Consider the following 20,874-nt stretch of genomic DNA (forward strand, 5'->3'; position numbering starts at 1 on the left):
TCAGGGTTTGATTGGTGTGCCACAGCCTGACCCAACATCTCTGTACACGAGGCAAAAACATCAGTAGCTGGGCCGCGGTTACCTGAACACTTTTTTGGCACAAGTGTCAGTTGTTTCCTTCCAGAGGATTTCAGTCCTAGAGTGCAGAAGACTGCTTTATAAGAGAGTTCTGGTGACGTAAAAGCTTTTCTAATACGATGTTGTGTGCATAATTTGGTTTTCCACTGTTATACTAACCTTACCAGTTTGTTCATTTGGAAAATGTGCATATGAGGATGGCTCAGACACATACTGTAAACCAAATACCCCCAAATAAAGTAACCTGAACCAACGTTTTCTGATGGATTTTTTCGTTTCTGTAGATTTTGCTTCCAAGGAACAGTTTTCGAATGAAGTCTAACGTCTAATTTCTTTTAATTTTTTTGTTTTGAGTGGTCTTCCGTAATAGTTCTTCAGGCTTTCTGAAGATCTTTCAAAGATTTTCTTTGGCTACTTTTCACTCATCTTCAGTCCAGTCCTTGTACCTGATCATTTTCAGGAGTTGTCCTGTTAAGCCACTTAACAGTAATCTATGAATCATTCAAGGACTAAGGGATTGAGACAAAAGTCAACATCCCCCCCAAACCTTTTGGGTTTGATAGACATAAAATAGTATTTTCACCAACAATGTGATTTCTGAAGTCCACAGCAAACAGCATACTCTGACATCTGTGTATAGCACATCCTTAAAGATAGAAAATTGAGGAAATGGGACAAGTGGAAGACTGAAGAAGAATTAATAGGTCTAGAGAGATGATGAAGTCAGGAGAGGTGCAAAAGTCAGTGTTTGTTCTAGCTCTCCTGACAGCTGTCTGTAAACCATGGAGGCTCTGTCATGGTTTGGGACTATATTTCAGTCAGTGGTGTTGGAGATTTGTCAAAACTGATGGAATTATGAACCCAGAGATCTGTCAGACTTTCATCCACATTTTTAGGCTTAAAAATAGAGCTGCCCCAATGACCCCAAACCCACTGAAAATGCAGTGAAAGTGTACTTGGATAGAGAAAAAAGGAAAACAAAAGCATAGAAGAACGCCATCAGTCATTGATTGTCTTCCAGAGCCTGGACCTCCATTACTGAAGCAGTGTGGGATCATCCTTAGAACGGAACAAAAGGCAGCCGACATCCAAAGAGGCTGAATGTCAGTGAAGCCTGGAGAGCTATTCCTTATGAGTACTTAAATTACAAGGAAGCTGTCTGAAAGAGTTGTGGTGCTGTGGAGAATTAATTTGGTCAAATGAACAACTTGATTTTTGTCTTATATTGTTTTTCAATGGATGTTAGAACCTATTTCCCCGTTTTCTTAACATAAAAACAACAAAAAAGGAGGAGTGGCTCAAGACTTATGAGGTCACCAACTGAGCACTAATATGTTAGAGAACATGATAAACATGCTTTTCTCACCAGCTGACATATTTAAAGATGTTCCAATGCTGCCCCCTGGTGGAGGAGTGGAACTATAACCACATTGTTTACCATTTACTGAAAGGGGAAAAGAACCACACACACTATATAGATGCACCACGGAAGCAAAAGATAAGGGGGGGAAAAAAAAGGACGTTAAATTAATTTATTTAAAAAAAAAAAAAAAAAAAAAAAAAAAAAGCATTTCTCCACTGAAGCAGAACAAACATTTTTGTTTCCTTTTACTGTTGGTTGAAACATGTACAATCAGGAAGAAAAAAAATAAAAATAAAAAATAAAAAGGAAAAAGACTCACTGGTTCACCAGAACAGAGCAAAAGTTAATTAAGCAAAAGGGGGGGTTGGGCGGGGTTAGCCAACACCACAACGTCAACACAGCCGGGAAGGACCAGGAGGAGGAGGAGGAGGAGGAGGAGGCGGCGGCGGGTGTGAGGAGAAACAGAAAACAAAAAACAAAAGGGAAAATAAAACACAAACATTCAATTAAGTGCAGGTCTGGTTGGGACAAAGCAGTCTTTTTTTTTCCTCTTCAATTTACATTTAACAACATCTGTTGTCGGACACATGCAAGGTCAACATCTGGAACTACACAAGGAGATTTCATATGCTTATATCGGTTATCTGTGCACGTATTAAAATATGTAGGCGTAACGAAGCAATTTCATACGGATATGTCAGAACGAGGGAAATAAAGTTTATGAAAAAAAGTTACTGTTTCACTGAACAGGAAAAAAAAAAAAAAAAAAAATAGAACAAAACCGAAAGTGAGATTTCTATCTTGGTTACCGAAATGTCACCGACCTCACCGTTTTGTACGCTTCCTTTAATTAAATTATTTCTCTTCTAGATAAGTGAAAACACAGTTTAAAAAAACAAAACAAAAACAAAGACCCTACGCTCCACATTTTGAACAACAAAATACTGCATATCTACGTACAGCTGCGATTAAGGAAGGTCAGTATCATGAGAGGCTAGCTGCCAGAGTTTCAGGAATATTGGCTCCGAGTTGATCCCTTTCTGAAAGTCTAATTTAAATTCATTTTTTAAATCTAACCACTGAATGCTCATCGCGCTCGCCGCTTGGTTGGTCACGTCACGCTTCCCGACGGGTCAGTGGGGAGAGATGTTCTCTGTTGGCTGCCGGAGTCTCCGATCCGCTCTGAGGTAGACGCGGCAGAAAGGCAGCATCCAGCCTGAGCCGAGTCAGGGTCTCTCCTAGTGGGATCACTTGAGGTCAAAGGTCAGCTCTTAAGTGTTAATTGTTGTTAAGGCTTCCTGTGGTCTCGCTTCAGTCACTCTCCAGTTTCAGGGGCTCAGGGGGGTGGGACACCTACAAGTTCACCTTTGTCCCATTCCTATATTTTCTTCTCAACCCACATTCCAGTCTTTAAAGGGGCAGACAATTTTTTTTAGTTAATCTTTGATGGTGTAAAACAAGATTATCCAAAATGAAAAGGAACAGAATCTTCTCCGTTTGGCACCTCGGGCGGCTGTGGTAGGAGGAGGAGGAGAAACAAAACTAACAACGAGGACGAGAGAGAGAGAGAGAAACTGTGGATTAGGAGGGGGAGCGAGTGGTGGTGGTGGCGCGCTGCGTGTGGAAACGAACTAGTTGGGTTGGCTGCCTTGGTCGTTAGCTGCCGACGAGACTGAATCTGGTGCGCCGGCCGGGGCAGGCTCTTCTTCAGACTTGCTGCGCTTGGCTTCCGGCTGCTCGGCAGGCTGGTCCCCGTTCTGCCGCTTGGTGGGGAGGGAGGCCGAGGCGGAGGCGTGGGCCGCCAGCAAGTGGAGGGGGCTTGCCACAGCTGAGGCTGTTTGGGGGAAACAAGCAGGAAGACGAGGGTTAAAAGAGGAAACACTTCACTGTTGAGCTGTGGTTCAATAACATCTAGAAGCAGAAGGCCTGTGGGATGTGTGGTTTGGATCAGCTGCCGCAAGTGAGCACACCAAAAACCTTTTCAGATCCAGAGGAGGCAGAAAAATTCTCTGTGGCGACGCTGCTGCTGGATCTCGTGTTTAACTTCAATTTGTGTGGTTTGTTCAAAATAGTTCTCATTTATTAGCCTTTGTGAAAGCCAGCCCACTTCCCCCTCCCCTGTAGCATGCTTTATTCTGATTGGAGGCCTCACTAGGGATCTCTCCCTCTAGATGCTGTGGTCGTGTTTATAAAGATGATTTAACAGGTTTCAGTAAAATAAGCGTTAGTTTATTTTTTTATTTTGTCCTCTAACATCCAGATGTCAAAATCCAGAAGGAAAAGAATAGTTGCTTAAATGTCCAGTGGCTATTCTGGCACATTACACCAAAAGCAACAAGAGAGCATGCTTGTTTCTAAGCTTCATACCCCATACACCACCAGACGTAAAAGCAATAATGTCTCAGTTCCATCTAAGCATCTAAAACATCTCGACTTGAACCAGCCTTGATGTCCCTGCTAAGTGTTCCTGTGTCTCACCTGAGCTGGAGGGTCCCTGGATGGCAGTGGTGATGCTATGGGTGCCATTCTGTGTGATGGCCTTAACAGGCAGCTGGTGTTGACCCATGGGGGCCTGCTGAACTATGGTAACAGTCTGCAGGGGGGTGGCTGCTTGGGAGCTCTGGATGATCCGACTGGAGGGACCTATAGAGGTGATGGTAGGAACCGTCTCTACTTTGACTGAGGATGAGGAACACAAACACAAACACCGGCTTTAGTGGTGGAAACTCATCACAAGTGTTAGAATGAGGTATGAGCAGGGCTCAGTCAGTTGTGTGACACCAAACAAACACCGAGTGCAAGCGATCAGATCTGCTGAGGCGCTCGGTGTTTGGGGTACAGCAAACAGCGAAATGTTTTCAGAACAACACCGAGGTGACTTTCATGAAGCTGTGCCAAATCCTGGGGCTTCCCCCCCCCAACCTTTCTTAACATGACACGTTTGATCATGTGACTTCAAACAACTGTCAAAGTTAAAAAAAAGGCAGAATCTCAGATTAGACTGTCACATTTTTGAGAAATTTTCTAATCGGATCACTTGATCCGATTAGAAAGTTGATGCATTCAAAAATACTGCGACCATGAATGGCAGCAGCAGCTGAATGACTGTTTTAAAAGCTGCTTCTTTTAACCAAGTGAAACTTTGGAAGACGTGAAGTCTGGTTCAAGAAATATTGTCACAGAAAATAAATACAAGATTGTCGAATTTCCAAGCTTCTGGTTGAGATGCTAAACTCTTTAGCTCTTGGAAGCAGACTGGGAGTAACCCTTGAAGTTGAGTTTGTCACATATCAGACGTGCTTATAGAACAACGCGAGTGTGTTTGCATCAGAGGTCAGTGATGGTGGTCTCTGCAGCTAACCATGGAAAAACCCAGAAACTACTGAGGTATCAAAACTCGTTATTAAGGCTACAGCGGGGCTCAAATGTCTTCCTGTGGAAAGAGTTAGTCTTTTAAACTTGGTTCTGCTACTAACTCCTTTAATTTCATGTCATTTTATTATGATTACTCATTTTGTTGCACAGTACAAGTCTGTGTAGAGACTTAAACTTTACCTCCTTCCATCGCAGGTTAATGCAAATCTTCCTTTACTTTAGATTCTCTTGTCATTGACTGACTGTGTTGCACAACTAGCCAAAATGAACAAACAGATGGACACTTTGCCATGACATGAGCTCAATCCTTTGACTGGATGAGCTAAAAATGAAAGCGCGTGTTAGAAACTGCTGGAACTGGATCAACATGAAATCAGAGCCTTTAGCTGTTGATAATGAGATAACCCTGCAGATTAAAGGGTCTCAAATTAAACACAACTTCATGAACCGTCTAAATATTGGTCGCTTATATTAGTCCATCATATTTTTAATCATGACTTTGTTTCTGAGTTGTGGAAGAATAAAAGTTTAAGAGCAAAGCCACTAAATTATCCAGCCTATTAATTAGTTAAAAAGATTCAATGTGGCTAATCACGGTGACCCTCGGCATCTTCGGGCTCACAGAGCACAGTGGGGTGTCCCTTGTTGTAGGAATGCTACAAGCTAGTAAAAATGGCGCCCATGTCTTGTTTGAAGTCTGGCACCTCCTTCGCTGCTCATCTTTTCATTATGTCAATATTTCGCCAAAATCGTCTTTAAATTAGTAATAAATTAACAACAGTTATTAATACTGATGAAGGAAATCTTTATTTTACATGGTTAGAAGGAAAATCTCTCTTCGGGAAACCATCCCCAAGTCTTGGATTAAGGTAATATTGTGTAATATGGTGAAGAATTGAAGCAGGGTTAGAAGCCAAGCATTTCACTCTGACAAAATTCAAAGCCAAAACACTCCTTGTAGAGAATTTAATGCCCTAGCTGCTGGCTCACCTTTGACCTCTGTGTGCTCTCCATTCTCCTGCGTCTCGCTCTTGATGATGGTGGCTGGCTGGGCGATGACAGTGGCGGGGCTGAGCGACCCTGCGGGGATCTGCTGCAGGACGTGGACAGTCTGGACAGTGGGCTGGGAGGTGCTGGTGCTCACTGGGGAGGCCATGGTGTAAGTCACTGGCTTGATGGTTTGAGGTAACTGACGCTGGACTGCTATGAGTACCGGCTGGTTGTTAACAGGCGAGCCTGGCACAGCAAAAAAAAATCGAGGTGCACAGAAGTTTTAACACATCGAACAAGAAACAGAAAAGAGTCGCGCAGTCAGTATGTGTGGCGCAAAGTGTCGTCTCACACCTGGTGTGTTTTGTGCAAAGCGTGCTTCCTTGATCACTGCCAGTTTGGGCTGGACTGCTGTGGTGGACACTGGGGTGGGAGCAGAGGAAGTCTCCAGCTCCAGGGGAACTGGGGAGCCCTCTCGGGAAAGGCTGTCAGGGGTCTGGACACCGCTGGAGTGCGCAGAGAGCACCCCTGAGTGATTGGGAGATGCCGGGGCACTCCTGAGAGTCAGAAGGAGTTGTTGGAATGAGAAAAATCACACCACGTCCGCTAAAATGTACCATTAAATTTGTCACGGGAGGATGCAGCCAAACCTGGAAGAGAGGGGTCCATGTGGGGTCCTGAAGCAGGGGACGCCCCGCGGCCTTCGTTTCCTGAAGGCCTGCTCGATGAGCTTGGCCTCCGAGGACGGGTCTATCCTCCAGAATGAACCTTTGCCGGGCTCCTCCTGCGACCGTGCCACTTTGATAAAATAACGGTTCAGAGACAGATTGTGACGGATCGAGTTCTGCAACAGAGAACAGTCTCGAGTTACTTATTGATGACTGAGGTCACGTGTGTGACCGTCTCTGAGGAATCTGTACACTGAGGCAAAGAAACGCACCTGCCAGCCCTTATCTGCCGTCCTGTAGTAAGGATAGTTCTTTGTGATGTGATTGTAAATTCCATTTAGTGTGAGCTGCTTGTCCGGAGCCAGCGTTATGGCCTGGACTATCAGCTGTGCATAGGAGTACGGAGGTTTGGAGTCGTCCTGTGGGGAAGGGACAGGACGCAGATTTAGACACCAGAGCAAATTACCTGTGCAGCGCACATGAAGCAAGCTTTCAACAGACATGAATACATAACACTGCTGGTTCTCCTAAAGTGACTGTCATTCAGACATGCGTCACTTTTCCCACAGCGACGGAGCGTCGTGATAGATTTCAGCTCCGATGCTGAAGGTATGCAAGAAACTAGACTAGAGACAGCTGCAGGCTGCAAAATAACCTCAGCTGCTGGTAATGTTTGACAAAAGCTCCGAGGAGGACAAGGAGAAGGAGGAGGAGGAGGAGGAGGAGAAGAAAAAGAAGAAGGAGGAGAAAAGGAGACAAATGCTTCAATCTCATTAATCTGACCGTCACAGCATCTTCATCTTAGTTTCCACCTTTACATTCATGTTTGCTTCTTTTACAGCAGCAGCTTTAAAAGCTGTAAATTAAAAGCTCGTCACCATTTAGTGCAGCTGAGATGACCAAAAGAGAATCTTTGGTCAGAAGTTAAACTCATCAGGTGTTAATAGGTGAACCTGTAGAAGGACTGTTAATGGCTGCCAGCAGCTGCCTTTATCACTCTCACCATCTGCTTTCAGAGGCATGCAACAGTTGGTTGTTGGCTTCAAGTCTAACGGTTGATCCCGTGGGGGCATCCGCAGAGAGCCTGCAGGCCAGCACGAACTGTGCATCGCAGGTTATACACTCGCATACTAATTCAGGGTCGAACCAGGAGGCATTCAGATGCCATCAGGTTAATAAAAAGGTTGTTTCAAGCTGTTTCACTATAAATCACCACACATCACACATACACAAGTCAGTGAACATCAATAATAATTTGCATTTTGAGTTAAAGGATTATAATTTTATATTTCAAGAATCATATTCATGCCCTATTGCATGTTATCCATAAAAGATATCTAGCAAGGAATGAGTTACATAGTCTGAAGTGAAGTGTGACGCAGGAAAGTGAAATAAGTGATTAAATGTTGGACCAAGGCTGAAGTTTGGAGGGGGCTGGGAATTCTCACCTTGGGACTGTCCCCTCCAGAGGCCTCTTTATCGTTCTCAGGCTGGGAGTTGTCGTTTATGAGCTGCAGTTCTGCAGAGCTGACCATGCGACCACCCATCCTGTAGCCTGAGGAGCCTGCACCCCGAGGGCTGGAGGGGCAGGAATTAGCAGCACTGCAGCAACAAAACAAAAGAGGACAGTCAGCTGCCAGGAGATTTTATGCTGAAGCATAAACAGCCAACATTATGTTTGGATTAAACCTCAACATAAGCGCCTGGTATTTTTCAGAAATGGTGTCACTACATTCGCTGGCTCTGCTCATCCGCAGTCTTTGCTGCAGTGACACGCTTTCCGACGACATCTATGCAAATCGCTCTACCACCCAGATCGCACGGGAACACTGCAATCACCACAATCAGGCCTAAAGCAGCGCAGCTTTAAAACCTTGATCAAGTCTAATTATCTGGTGAACAGTGTGAAAAACCAGGGGGCGAACAGGCCTAATGTAAAGGATGATTTGCATATTTCATGTCTGGCTCTGGAGATGCGGGTGCACCAAACAAAAATGCACTGCCTCACGACCCCTGCATATACAGCACCTGCTGCCTCGAGCGTCGGTCTAAATGTTTGTTTCTTAACAGCAGAACACTGATGTTTACATTTTACAGATGGCGTACATGTCAGAAGAAAGCAGCCATCTGGCTGAGAGGATCTGAGTGTGAGAGATGGATCCGCTTTCCTCTCTGAGCCCTGTGGCTGGAGGACTAAGCTTAAGCTGATCAATATACAGTGAACATGTCGAGGTCAGCTGACACCTTAAGGTAAACTAAGGCAGCGTGGGAGAGCGTTCTATAACCCTGTGCACTGATCCAGGATCAGCCACTAATGTAATCTTCAGTTAAATTGACTGAATATTGATTTTTGCTTATTAAAATAATTCTAGTACATACAAACATACAAGTTTGTTTACACGTAAGAGAGTTTGTCCCAGTTTTAACTCTTTTCCATCGTTGCCTGTGTCGGGTCAACTCATAGTTTTTTTTAAAAACACATTTTTTTGAATTCTCCCACATTTAAATTCAGGGTTCTCTTATTAACACGCCTCTCTCCTGCATAAATCTATGCAATATGCACTCTGGTTAAATACCCAGCATTCACCTGTGAGGCACATTAGAATTTGCATATTTAAGCCATTTAAAAAAAAATAAATTCAGACTTCAATCCCACATCTACTGCTGAATACATCATTTCCAGTAATGAATACCTAATGGTGCCAGTAGGCGATGGCAGAGGACTCATTAGGTGAGCAATGTTTTCTGGAATGTTGATGGTCAGCGGGGAGATCTGGGGCTGCACTGGCTTCACGGGGGACTCGGGCGCCTCTCGCTTCACTTTCTTCCCGCTGGACAGGGCCGTAAATGCGATCTTGATGTTTGTGCTGGGGAACCTGAACGTGCACCTGCAAAACAGGGAACCCACAGAATTTTAAAAACTCAGCAGCTGTCAATGAAAACTGTAATTCACAGGTGACACGAACCTCTGACATTCTTGGTTTAGAGGTTTGTGAGGTATTATTCAGCGCTCAAACTCATTTACACATAAAGCACGGCAACGTCTGTCAATGAACAGAAGTTTTAACTGCACATTGAATCGCAGAGATCACAACATAAGAAGAAGCACAATTACAACAGTAAGTCTTCAATATTTTCAAATTCTTTTACAAACATGATTGGGAAATGTTGCTGTAGCAAATGAAAGAAATCTGTCAATGCGATTCCTTAAATTGTAAGAAATAAGTGGAAAAAAAAATGAAGAAACTTTGTCATTTAACAATTCATCTGTTGCTCAATGACTTTGATGCAGCACGAACAGCCACACGCCATGAAGCCATGAAGCTCCCAGCACAGCTTTTGTGCCGATGCCGGCGGAGGATTGGAGCTCTGCGCTTATAGAGTCAGAGTGCTGGTGGAGTTGCGTTGGTCCTCAGACATTCCACGATCAACTCTGAGCTTTATTGTTGCAAAGAGAAAAAATTTAAGAGTGAAGAAATTTAACAGACTTGTTGCAACAGCAGCATCCTATTGCAGTACCACACTCAAATTCAGCAAACTCTTTAGCGTGACCCCGTCTTTCACAAAGGTTTGTACAGGCAGACTGCACAGCTGAGTGTGTGATTGTATACATGATGCAGCAGCAGGAGTTCAAAGATTCAGACAGGTGTGGTCCAGAGGTTGTGAATTTTAGACTGGCGGATATAGGAGATCTAAAGAAATCCCAACAGCTGTGGATCTCACAGCTGTTTACTCATTTTCAGATTTTTTATTTTAAACTACAGGATAAACAGAAATACTGAGTGTTGGTTTACATAAACAGTTACACAACGTATACAAAACTGCATATGAAGAACAAGAGGGACTAATGTTATAGAGTGCTGCTGGAACAGGAAAGGAATGAGCATGTCATTGACCCTCAAACTGTCTGGGGGGGAAAAAAAAAAGAAGTTGTGGGTGTGAGAGTTGACAACAATGAATGGGCTGAGATCCTCCGAGAACTCTGAGGATACGCCTTATACAGCCATACAGTGACTATCATGAAAATCACAGTTTGCACAGCACACACGAAAGCCTGCTTCATAAAACAAAACTAAATATTGGACGGGTAATTATTAATTAAAATCCCAGCAGTTATAGCTCAGGAAGTTATTTAAGACCGTCACATCAGCCACATGTAATATGCAAACAGTGTGGGACTTAATTCACTCATCTGTTTTATCCAGCTTCCTTGCAGCCTTCATTTATTTTCCCAGATTGCCTTCCAACTCGCTGCAGGAAATGCAGAAATTGTTGTTGGTGCATCGTCAAATGAGGAAGTGTTCAATCGACTGTGGTCTCTTCGATTCTAGGTTAGATCTGCTACATGTTCCGTTTTTCTCTTAGTGAACGAGGTTGTCGCTGCTCTTTTCATTATTACAAAAATACATATATAATAACAACGTTGCTTTTGCTGATGGTCCAGTCCATGGGAATCAAAGGCTGCCAATTCCTTTGATCGTGGCAGCGGGGCTTTTACGCACCTCAAAAAACTAATAAAAATACAAACAGTTACACCAGTTATCCAGAACTGATAAAGACATGGCATCAATACAATCTTTTCAACATCCGTCCCTATACTGCTGAACATCATCCGAGGAGTAATCAGGCGTTTTGGGAAACCGTTCAGTGTTCAACAAAAGACTGAAGTTTTATTATTGAAACTGTGGTATCACAGTTAGGCTCTCTTGCTGTTGGTTCATTCAGTCTTTATCTAGTTCAGGAGTGGCACCTGCAGTAGATCCCATTTTTTATAATAACGTATTAAATTTTGTCCAATTCATTTCAGCCCATCACAAACACACACCTGCCTGGTTAATGCAACAAGAGTAATGTATTCAGATGTATTTAGTGCTTAAGATTACAAGTCACATTTAAACCATACATTAACTTACATCAATGGCCAACAGCCTCACCAGTCGCCTAATAGGCACGTCTTCGATACATGAGGGAAATCTCTATAGGTAAGGCCACTGTGTTGCTCAACTCTGTTATTGATGCTTAAAAGTTGGTTCTGAACTCAAGCGACCAGATGCACCAGCTGGACATTACCAAGTCTCAACATATGTACAAGAAATCCCAATGAGACCCAAACGGCTCCCTGTCAGACAGCTCTGTGAGCACAGAAGCCCCACTCACCCACTGTTCAAATCTTTTTTCGAGGGGCAGCTTAATCACAAGCGAGTGATTAAAAAGAGGAGCTAAAACAAGCCGTTTCAGTCGGCGGATGAACCGCAGGCCTCACCGAGGCCCAGGATTACCTCAGTTTCACCAACCGGCTGGCTGTTGCCTAACACCTGCATTGAAAATTTTTCATTTGTGATTTGTAGCAGCTATGAAGGACGAAAGAAGAAGAAAAGACAATTTCACTGACACAGAAATTGGAAAATAAGGGAAGTAAGACTAAGAACACACTGGATGGGAAGCGGTCCAACACTCGGTCAGGAAATAAATACACCATTAAGCTGCGTTCTGACTGAAAACAATGCAACCACCTAAGCAAGGAAAAGACAGACAAATATAAAACCTTGCAGTTACTATTAATCCAATCTATGAACGTGAAGTTATGACTGACGCTCAAGTTCGTGCAAAAAAAAAAAAAAAAAAAAAATCTTAGAAACTAAGATTTCAAGTGGATGTTTTTAATGAAACGATTCTGGATTTGACAGCAGCTTCACGGCTGCCGTACACGAGAGGAGATGAAGGGAAAGAGTCGAGGAGGAGGTCTCGCAGCAGTCACAGTCTGATTAGAAAGAACTCTTCTAAATGGCTGCCTGACGCCCTGGAGACCGTGCAGGGACACATTTTACTTAGCTGAAGTCTGCCAGGCACAGCAGGGTTTTTTCTGCCAGGCCCTCACTGAGCTGGCATCTGCTGAGAGAACTCTATCCTCGACACCTACATCTCAAATTAGCTTTGTCGCTAACAGGAGGAGACTGAAACACTTTTTGGAGCCTGGCTGGTGAGGTGAGGGGGGACGCTTTGATTATTCATGCACCCTTTCCAGGAAGGGTTGTGCCTTCCCTGTAGATCTGTTAAAGATATAGAAGATCCTTAAATAAACATCAGACACTTTCAGCGAGTAGCAACTGACAGGGTGGGAACAATGAAATCTAAATATATCAGTAAATCATAAAATCTTAAAAATAATTTGGTTGCTTTGTCTTCGCTGCACACCATCCTGCTGTCAATGAACACTGCTGCATTTTGAAATATATATGATACTTATTCTGCTTTCTATACTGCACAGGTAGGCCATTAATCAGCTGGTTAATCAACGGTCAGAAAGTAGCAGTAGTATAGAAGGAAACCATTTTGATAATTTAACAAATGTCTTAATTTACAGTGGGAGTATTTTTAAGGTACTGTTTGACCAAAGTTCAATTCAATTTGATGATATTTACAGCACAAAATTCCAACAACATCAGCTCAGTGGGTTATATTGTAAGGTAAAGACCCTGCAATAACACAGAGAAAACCCCAACAATCAAATGACTCCCTATGAGCAAGCACTATGCGACAGTGGGAAGGCAAAACTCCCGTTTAACAGGAAGAATCATCTGGCACAGCGAGACTCAGGGAGGGGCGGTCATCTCCCGCGACCAGTTGGGGGGTGAAGTTAAGCAAACATGTTAAGGAGGTCTTGAAGCCTCTAACCAAGCAACCAGTGTTTGTTGTTAATAATCGCGGTGCACAACTTTAAAAGTGTAGCAGTAGAAAAACTAGCAACACGCAGCTAGCGTACATGGCACGTGTCGGGAAAGTTTGTCAGTCACATAATTTATGCAGCAGCAAGGAATCTAAGTTGTAGCCCGAAACTCCTTTTAACCCTACGCTGTAATTTCCACGCAACAATAACTTAACAGTTGTGATGTAAGGTTACGAGGACCTGGTAACAACAACAAGTTGGGACAGATTTCCCGCAGAAGTGTAAATCCAGCCGGACTCTGAACTTTGACCTAGTTCCACAGCACTAACATTGACCACATAACAACAGGTTTCCATGGCGCTATAACAGCATTTATACATTAATGGAACCATTAATGTTTTTTTCCCCCTGTCATACATTGAGACTGCTCCAGTTGTGGATGCTAACAGAAATTGCCGCCAATGTCAATGTGCTTACTATTTGTTGGAGCCAAAAATGAACTTTTGTCCTACTTTTAGCTCTGTATGATGTTAGTGAGGGTTATCACTAATATGATGACAGCTCTGGCTGCCCGAATCGAAACCCCCACCTACCTGCTGTTCATATTTTTTGCTTGCTAAGGGTAACCAATCTGATGAAAGTTGGCTTACGAGGAATTTAAGTTCAGCAGGGTTACTGCGTTTGCTATCTGTTAGCAGTCGGGGGATGGGCCGTGTACCTGCAGAGATGGAAGCAGCGAGCAAAGTATGTGGAACAACCAGTCGGTGGGCCTCTCGTACTTGTGCTGTTGTTGGTCCATCAGCCAGCCGTGGAGAAGAGCGAAGCTACTGTATAAAAAAAATAAAAGAGCTGAATTTCAAATGTTCACTGCAGCCACTGTCTGTGCTTTTCATTCTGTATTTTTTGATCTCGGAAACTTCCGCCCCACAGTCCTCCCATTCCCTTCCTGCCCACATGTCAACCAATTAGCATTCGACAGACGCATTTATCATCAGCTTCCAGCGACGTGCAGTTAAGATTCTGAAGTGCACTGAATGAACCCAGACGCTGTACAAGGTATGGACTGTGATGACAGGGGCTACTTCACTCTTGATCCACAAGTAAAATTACAGAGTTTCAAAAAAGGATGAACGCAGGCCACAAACACTATGCTGAGAGGATTTAACACATCGTCACATTTACCAGACAAACTGCTGCCAGTCACAGACACAGTAGTGACATAAACTTTAAGGACCAGCAGGTAAGTTTCAAATATGTTCCGAAGAATTTTAGGTAATGAACAAAAACGTTAACATCCAATCAGAATCAATCTGTCATTTCTGCTCATGACTAAATAAACAGATTAGAAAAATATCAAACATTTCTGTGTTGTTTGAAATGATCAGAGGTGGCCTAATTTCAGAGGTAACAAAATGACATTGTTTGCAAGACACAAAGTAACAAGTGCTAATCACCTCGGCTACTCTAATATCCATTTTCACAGTCTGAATGAGGCTCAGAGAGGGGAAAGCTGTTTACGGTATCCAACACCCCCCTTCTAACATGCAATCACAGAAGCCTTTTTTTCTCATTTTCCTCTGTGTGAATAATGAGGCTTCAACTCCAAATGCTCAGTTGCTACGCTGCTAAGCTGTGAGGACGGCAACAAACAAAGCTGGTTTCGCTGAAGACTTTCGCTTGATGTTCACCCCCACCCAGCCTGCACAAGAGAATGTAAACAAAAGAAGACAGGAAGAGCACCAACTTGGAGTGAATTTTGGGGTGTGGGAGAGGACAGGGAAGGGGGAGGGAGGATGGGAAAGGGAAGGCTGTTGCTTTTTTGTTCACTCCGTTTACATCACCAAAAAGGAATCCCTGGAATACAACCGACCTGTCCCCTGAGCCGCGGCTCTACGAGTTCTCTCATGCTGTCAATCTGCTTCCTCAGCTACACCCGTCTTATCGTGGGCAGCGAGGCTCTTTTAAGGGTCTTCTGTGACATGAAGGTTACTTTTAAAACACGTGAGCACGAGCTGGGTGGTGTTCCATTCATGGAAGTCGTATTAACCGCGATTATAAGCTCACAGTTGGCCTGATCAATATGAGAATTTGACACCCCTGCTGTTCCTTCCTTGATCCTTGTAGGCCTTTTACATTTGGGAATGCACTGATGTTTGTATGTAGGGCTGCCACAAACGATTATTTTGATAGTCGACTAGTCACCGATTATTTTTGCGATTAGTCGACTAATCAGATCATCATCCATTGGACGTAAAACTACAGCTTATTGCACCAGCAGCATCTGCTCTTATATAACTATCATTAGCTTACAGCTTTAAGTGTTTAAGGTCTGTGCTAACTAAAAATAAAGACAAGATGATAGTTTATTAAATTTTAATGAAATTTGCAGATTGTTTCGGTGAAGTTTAATAAACTCCTTGCTATCTAAAATATAACAGGACACCGGAGTATATTCTGGAGCATCTCACACTTCTGATAATCAGCTGTCTGCTTGACGTTTATTCAGCTGTGTAAAAACTATAACTTTAATCTCAGCCAAACCGATTTACTCAGGAACAAATAAAATACTAAAGAAAGCCAAACTAACATTTTTAAGTTATCTAAGTGACTCATATATATTTAACCTGAGTAGCGAAAGACGGCGGTGGGTTTGAAAACGATTTGCGGGGAGTCCGGTGTTCTCACGTCGCTAGTGAGCCTAGCCCCCGGCTCGCTAACGAGCTAGTGGGTAACAGACGTCTCCGAAAACGTCGGAGCGCTTTTGAAAATATGTGGTGTCCTGATAAACTGAGCCGATATTTGAGGTTTACACAGCTACATTCTCGCCTGAAAATATGTTAAACGTTTATTTTGTGACCCAGAAAGAATAATAAGAGTAATATTAAAACTAACTAGCTGCCGCCATTGTTGGAAACTGCGCTGGGCTGCGCTATGAATTCTGGGACACAGCTGCTTCTTCTTCTTCTTCTTCGGGGTTTAACGGTAGCTGACATCCTTGTACATGCAATGCTGCCATCTTCTGTTTCAGTCCGTTATTACACTCTTAAATCCTGCCACTTATTCCTGCGTCTTTTGTGATCGTACAAAGTTTCAAACGACGCGTCGACTATTAAATCAGTCGTCGACGATTTTGATAGTCGACGTAATCGTGACTAGTCGACAAATCGTGGCAGCCCTATTTGTATGCTGCCGAAAAAGAGCAGTGCAGAAATGTATTCAGCTTTCAAGCACATGCCTGCAGAAAAGATTTTTCTGCAAAGGGACAATTTGGAAATTGCTTAAAGTCAAAACAAGTCCGTGTTGTGTAAAACGTGTTTTCATATTGAGATATTGCACAATAGCTGAGAGCAGTGTGCAAAGTCTGACCAGAGCTGGCAGAAGTTTGCAGGCTTGTCGACATTGCCGGGCACTGCAGTGAATAAACTAAACACTTTCTGGCACGCTTAAATCCCAGATAACTGCTTTGGCAAAATGGAAACCAGGAGTTTTTTTTTTCTTTCTTTAAACCGAATCACACGCAAAAGGCTGACTGAATACTTTCTGTTCAAGGAAAAATATGTATCGTTGTTTTCCCTCTCTTCTTCTTACAAGGCTGAAATTACACCCAAAATAAAATCACACTAAAAGTTCTTTAGTCTTGTATTTTCTGATCATTTCATTTTGACATTTTGTTTTAAATTCGCTTTAGTTTCAGTTGCTTTCCAGACTGGGTTTACTCAATTCAGTCTAGTTTTTATTGTTTAAAACTGATTTGTTTTAGTTTTGGTTGTAATTTTATCTAATTATGTTTTTTACTGACTATAGTATGGATGGTATTCAGCACAGGTAAGGTTTGGAAAAATCTGGGTTGAATACAATACACTAAAAACAGCACATTTTTAAGACATTTCACAAACTTGCAATTTTTAAAATTAAAAATTAATACTCTACATATATTTTTCAAAGTTTACCAAATTGTTTCAGAGATTTACATATATTATTGTATAGAAATTTTAAAAAGGGTGTCCAGCAACAAATATTTATGTTGAAGGTGAGTTTCGGATAGTAATTAAAATATTACTTATTTTAATTGTTGGGTCTCTTCACAGATCAGAAACGTTTCGAGGTGATGTCTTCAAATACTTCATTTCTAAAATTCATATATATTTTAGATTTCATTCATCAGTAGAAAAAAAAATGTAAATAAAGTAAATAATCACATGACAAAATAAAGTGACACCATTATGAAAACCGAATCAGTACAAATGAAGGAATGATCGTTAAAACTAGCACATTTTGGGAACTGGCCAATTAAATTAAACAATAAATGACTTTTTTTTTTTTAACCATAACTGAGCATTTAAAACATTGATTTACTGGTATGGCTATTTCCTGGCTACGGCTGGTTTTTGGCATATATATTTCAATATTTGGCATTTAAAAAAAGAAAGGGAAAAAAACAAAAAAAAACAAAAAAACAGACAGTTGTCCCCACTCTGGGCTGGTCAGCAGTGTAGCTCCTACAAATCTGCCAGAATGAGTACATGTCAGGGGTAAAAAGCCCGGAGCCCAGAATAGCACATTCAGCAGAGCTGTGTTTAAAGGTAAGGTAGCGGTTATCAATGAAGTTGCAATAAACATCACAATGTGACCATGCAGCTCCACAACCCCGCTCCTTTTGAACAGCTTCCCCATTACACTGAAATCCAGAATAATGAACTTTCCTGCAGTAACATTTGGTGAAGGCTGGGCTCCACCTATGATTTGGAGGCTAGCCTATCCTACCATTTCTATATTAGTAGACTGTAGGCAATATTATTTTTAAGCTTGCTATATTACTTTTATATAATTTTTTTTTGAGGAGTGGTTTAACTGGAAATGTGTATCGAGTCCTTATACCAGTTATCAGTTTCCATAATTACTAATAATTCATAGCCAATTCACCAGTTCTGAAAATGCCAAATCAGTACCCCCAAAAAATAATGCCTTAAAAAATATTACCTGTAAGTGTGTCTGTATAAACAACATGGGCTACATTCATACAGGGATTTACTGGAACAAAGAAACCAAACTGAAGTACCAATCAGACCTGTCCCCGGTCTGGCTGATAGAGTATTTCACAAGAAAACAACGTCATCAAGCCTAATAAATGGTAAATGGCCTGTATTTATATAGCGCTTTACTAGTCCCTAAGGACCCCAAAGCGCTTTACATATCCAGTCATCCACCCATTCACACACACATTCACACACTGGTGATGGCAAGCTACATTGTAGCCACAGCCACCCTGGGGCGCACTGACAGAGGCGAGGCTGCCGGACACTGGCGCCACCGGGCCCTCTGACCACCACCAGTAGGCAACGGGTGAAGTGTCTTGCCCAAGGACACAACGACCGAGACTGTCCAAGCCGGGGCTCGAACCGGCAACCTTCCGATTACAAGGCGACCTCCCAACTCTTGAGCCACGATCGCCCCCTAATAGTTAAACAATGGCGAGAAGCAGGCTACAACCTGCAACTCGGAAACCAGCCTCTCAGGACATCAATGTATGTCAGAAAAGACGTGATTATCGTGTTTAACAGTTGGATGGCACACACAGCTGTCATGACCTCCATATGTGCGGACCGAGGTCAAAGGTCCTGCAGGTTGAGCTGCTGTGAGCAGACAGGGCGGGGACGCCAGGTTTGTTTACGTTTAGGGGTCAAACAGAAGCTCCATTCACAAGTACAGGGAGGCTACAGCTAACCGCTAACTAACGTGTTGACATGGCCGAAATGACGGATGTTTACAGTATCACGAGAATGCATTTCTCGCTTAAGGGTGCCCACGTGACAGAAAGAGAAAAAACCACTACCATTCAATGTCAACAACAGCGTCCCCGTAGCTACGAGTTAAGTTGATTATTTTTAGCTAACTAGGTTAACTAGCTAACTATGGCTGAAATGTGGCAGTTAGGCAGGCGGCTAAATAACACTGCTGCTAACAAAAATGTCAACAAAGAAAAATGGCATTGGGAACAGGATGCGGGGTTCTTGCTAACATGCTAAAACACGTGGTGCTGTCGACTCCACTGCTACCCTACATAAACCCAATGTTGTTAACTTTAGCCGCCTGGCTGCTGCAGATGGGAGCCCACATGTTCACTGAGAGGGGTAACTTACATTCGTGGTAGCTGCAGAGGAGGGGCGCCCCGTCTGAGGAACACTCCGTCTACAAACACCCCGTTTTTACCCAGACATTTCAGGTAAAAATCTCCGGTGCTGTCGTCGGTGAATATCTCCAGATGCCTCCGCGAGATGAAGCTGGAGTGGCCCATGCTCACGTCCACGGAGCCCTGCGACGAGTTCCGGCCGATGGTCACAGAGCGCTTTTTCATCATGTATTCGAATTCACGGCCCTCGAGCCGGGCAACCGGCCCAGACGATCCGCTCACCACAGCCATGTTCGGGTTAAAGTCTCTAAACGCCAAAAATACCAGGGGGAAACTAAAGCACTGGAGTACGGACGCCCGACTGTGGTCCTTCAGAGGCGCGTGTAAATAAAGCAAAACTACAAGAGGGGCATCAAATTCAAAACAGGAATCTAAAGGGGAACATGCGAGGCCAGGGACAGCGGCTCCGACCCACCGCCGAGAGAAAGGCTAGCTACCAAATCGAGCAAGGGGAGGATATGGCTTTACTGACAGCGCTAAAAGCCAATCACGAGCAGGGAAGCTGGTGCGGTTCCGCGTCTCCGACCAATCACACGCGAGAATTAATCCGAGGACAGATTCAAGGTCGGTTGAGGGGCCCATATGGCTGGGTGGAGAGCTGCAAGCTGCGGGGGGACGAAAAACGAGCAAAGGAGCGGATCGATGGGTCTACACGTGCAATCAGTCGCAGCAATCACCCCCTCTACCGATGATCTATAATCTGCGAGTGTGCGTCGATATAATCGATTAATCGAGGATCCAGGGCGAGAATCTGACGCTTATATTGTGGGAGTTTGAAGGATTTAGCTCGGCACGGTCTGCGAGGGGTATCAGCGCAAAGCCACCATGCGCCGTTTCTCTTCCTCCTCCACTACAGAATCCACGCCTGGTTTTGCGCAACGCTTCCTTTGCAGCATCTTGTTACTTTGTAATATGAGGTTAGATATATTTTTAAGTGATTATAGTTACGCTTTGTAATCAGTACACACATCTGGCGGCCATCACAGACAGGCAGACCTCATTTTGGTTTGCTGCAGCTTTGTAGCCCCGCGCTGTAACGGTTTGCAGGTGAATGACCCCTCCATCTGCATGCCACTTGTTTGTAAACAGTGGCTGGCACAGGCGCGCACGAGACTAGTCAATGTCTCTGTCAGACATCTGATCGGGTGCGAAGTGATAATTAGGTGTTAACAGCCTGTGGGTGCATCCACGAGGTAAAGCCAAGGTTAGTTAACATATCAATGGTTTGAATACACAGTTGGTCAGAGTGTTGGGAAAGTTTAACAAAAGGAAAATGCTGGAATCTGCAGCAGTTTAAGCAAACAGATGATCAAGAATGAAGGAGAAAAAGCTTGGAAATCCACATTTATGCAGTAATAAAGATTCAGTTTTATTTTGTGGACTTGATAATATAGCCTTTAGTCCCGGATGGCATATCACAGAACATCAAGAGGCTAAAGTAAACTTTGGGTCGTTCACTTTGAGGGTTGCTTGAGACAAAATTACAGCTGTTGGCTTATGTGGTGCTGTACGCTTGGGTCCACCCTTCGTTCTCCCAATGCTT

At 43.4% G+C, this 20,874-nt stretch overlaps 1 protein-coding gene across 1 annotated transcript; it reads right to left on the minus strand.

The window, feature by feature from the left end:
• Window positions 1–1,798: 1,798 nt before the first annotated feature.
• On the minus strand, window positions 1,799–19,799 carry foxk2b (forkhead box K2b). Its single transcript, XM_080904630.1, has 9 exons — window positions 19,282–19,799; window positions 9,168–9,362; window positions 7,923–8,076; window positions 6,747–6,893; window positions 6,457–6,650; window positions 6,161–6,363; window positions 5,807–6,052; window positions 3,920–4,120; window positions 1,799–3,275 (listed from the first exon to the last, which is right to left on the minus strand). Exons 1-9 carry the CDS (start codon window positions 19,560–19,562, stop codon window positions 3,073–3,075), a joined length of 1,824 nt encoding a protein of 607 aa, XP_080760756.1. The 5' UTR covers window positions 19,563–19,799; the 3' UTR covers window positions 1,799–3,072.
• Between the last annotated feature and the right edge of the window lie 1,075 nt (window positions 19,800–20,874).

The sequence above is a fragment of the Rhamphochromis sp. 'chilingali' genome, assembly GCF_963969265.1.
Source record: "Rhamphochromis sp. 'chilingali' genome assembly, chromosome: 15".
In the NCBI taxonomy this organism is placed as follows: domain Eukaryota; kingdom Metazoa; phylum Chordata; class Actinopteri; order Cichliformes; family Cichlidae; genus Rhamphochromis; species Rhamphochromis sp. 'chilingali'.

Coding starts and splice junctions, on each gene's coding strand:
- foxk2b (XM_080904630.1), bottom strand. CDS start 19,562: ATGGCTGTGGTGAGCGGATCGTCTGGGCCGGTTGCCCGGCTCGAGGGC. Junction 8,077..9,167: donor TCGCCTACTGGCACCATTAG/GTATTCATTACT, acceptor TTGTTGCTGCAG/TGCTGCTAATTCCTGCCCCT. Junction 6,053..6,160: donor CTTTGCACAAAACACACCAG/GTGTGAGACGAC, acceptor TTGCTGTGCCAG/GCTCGCCTGTTAACAACCAG.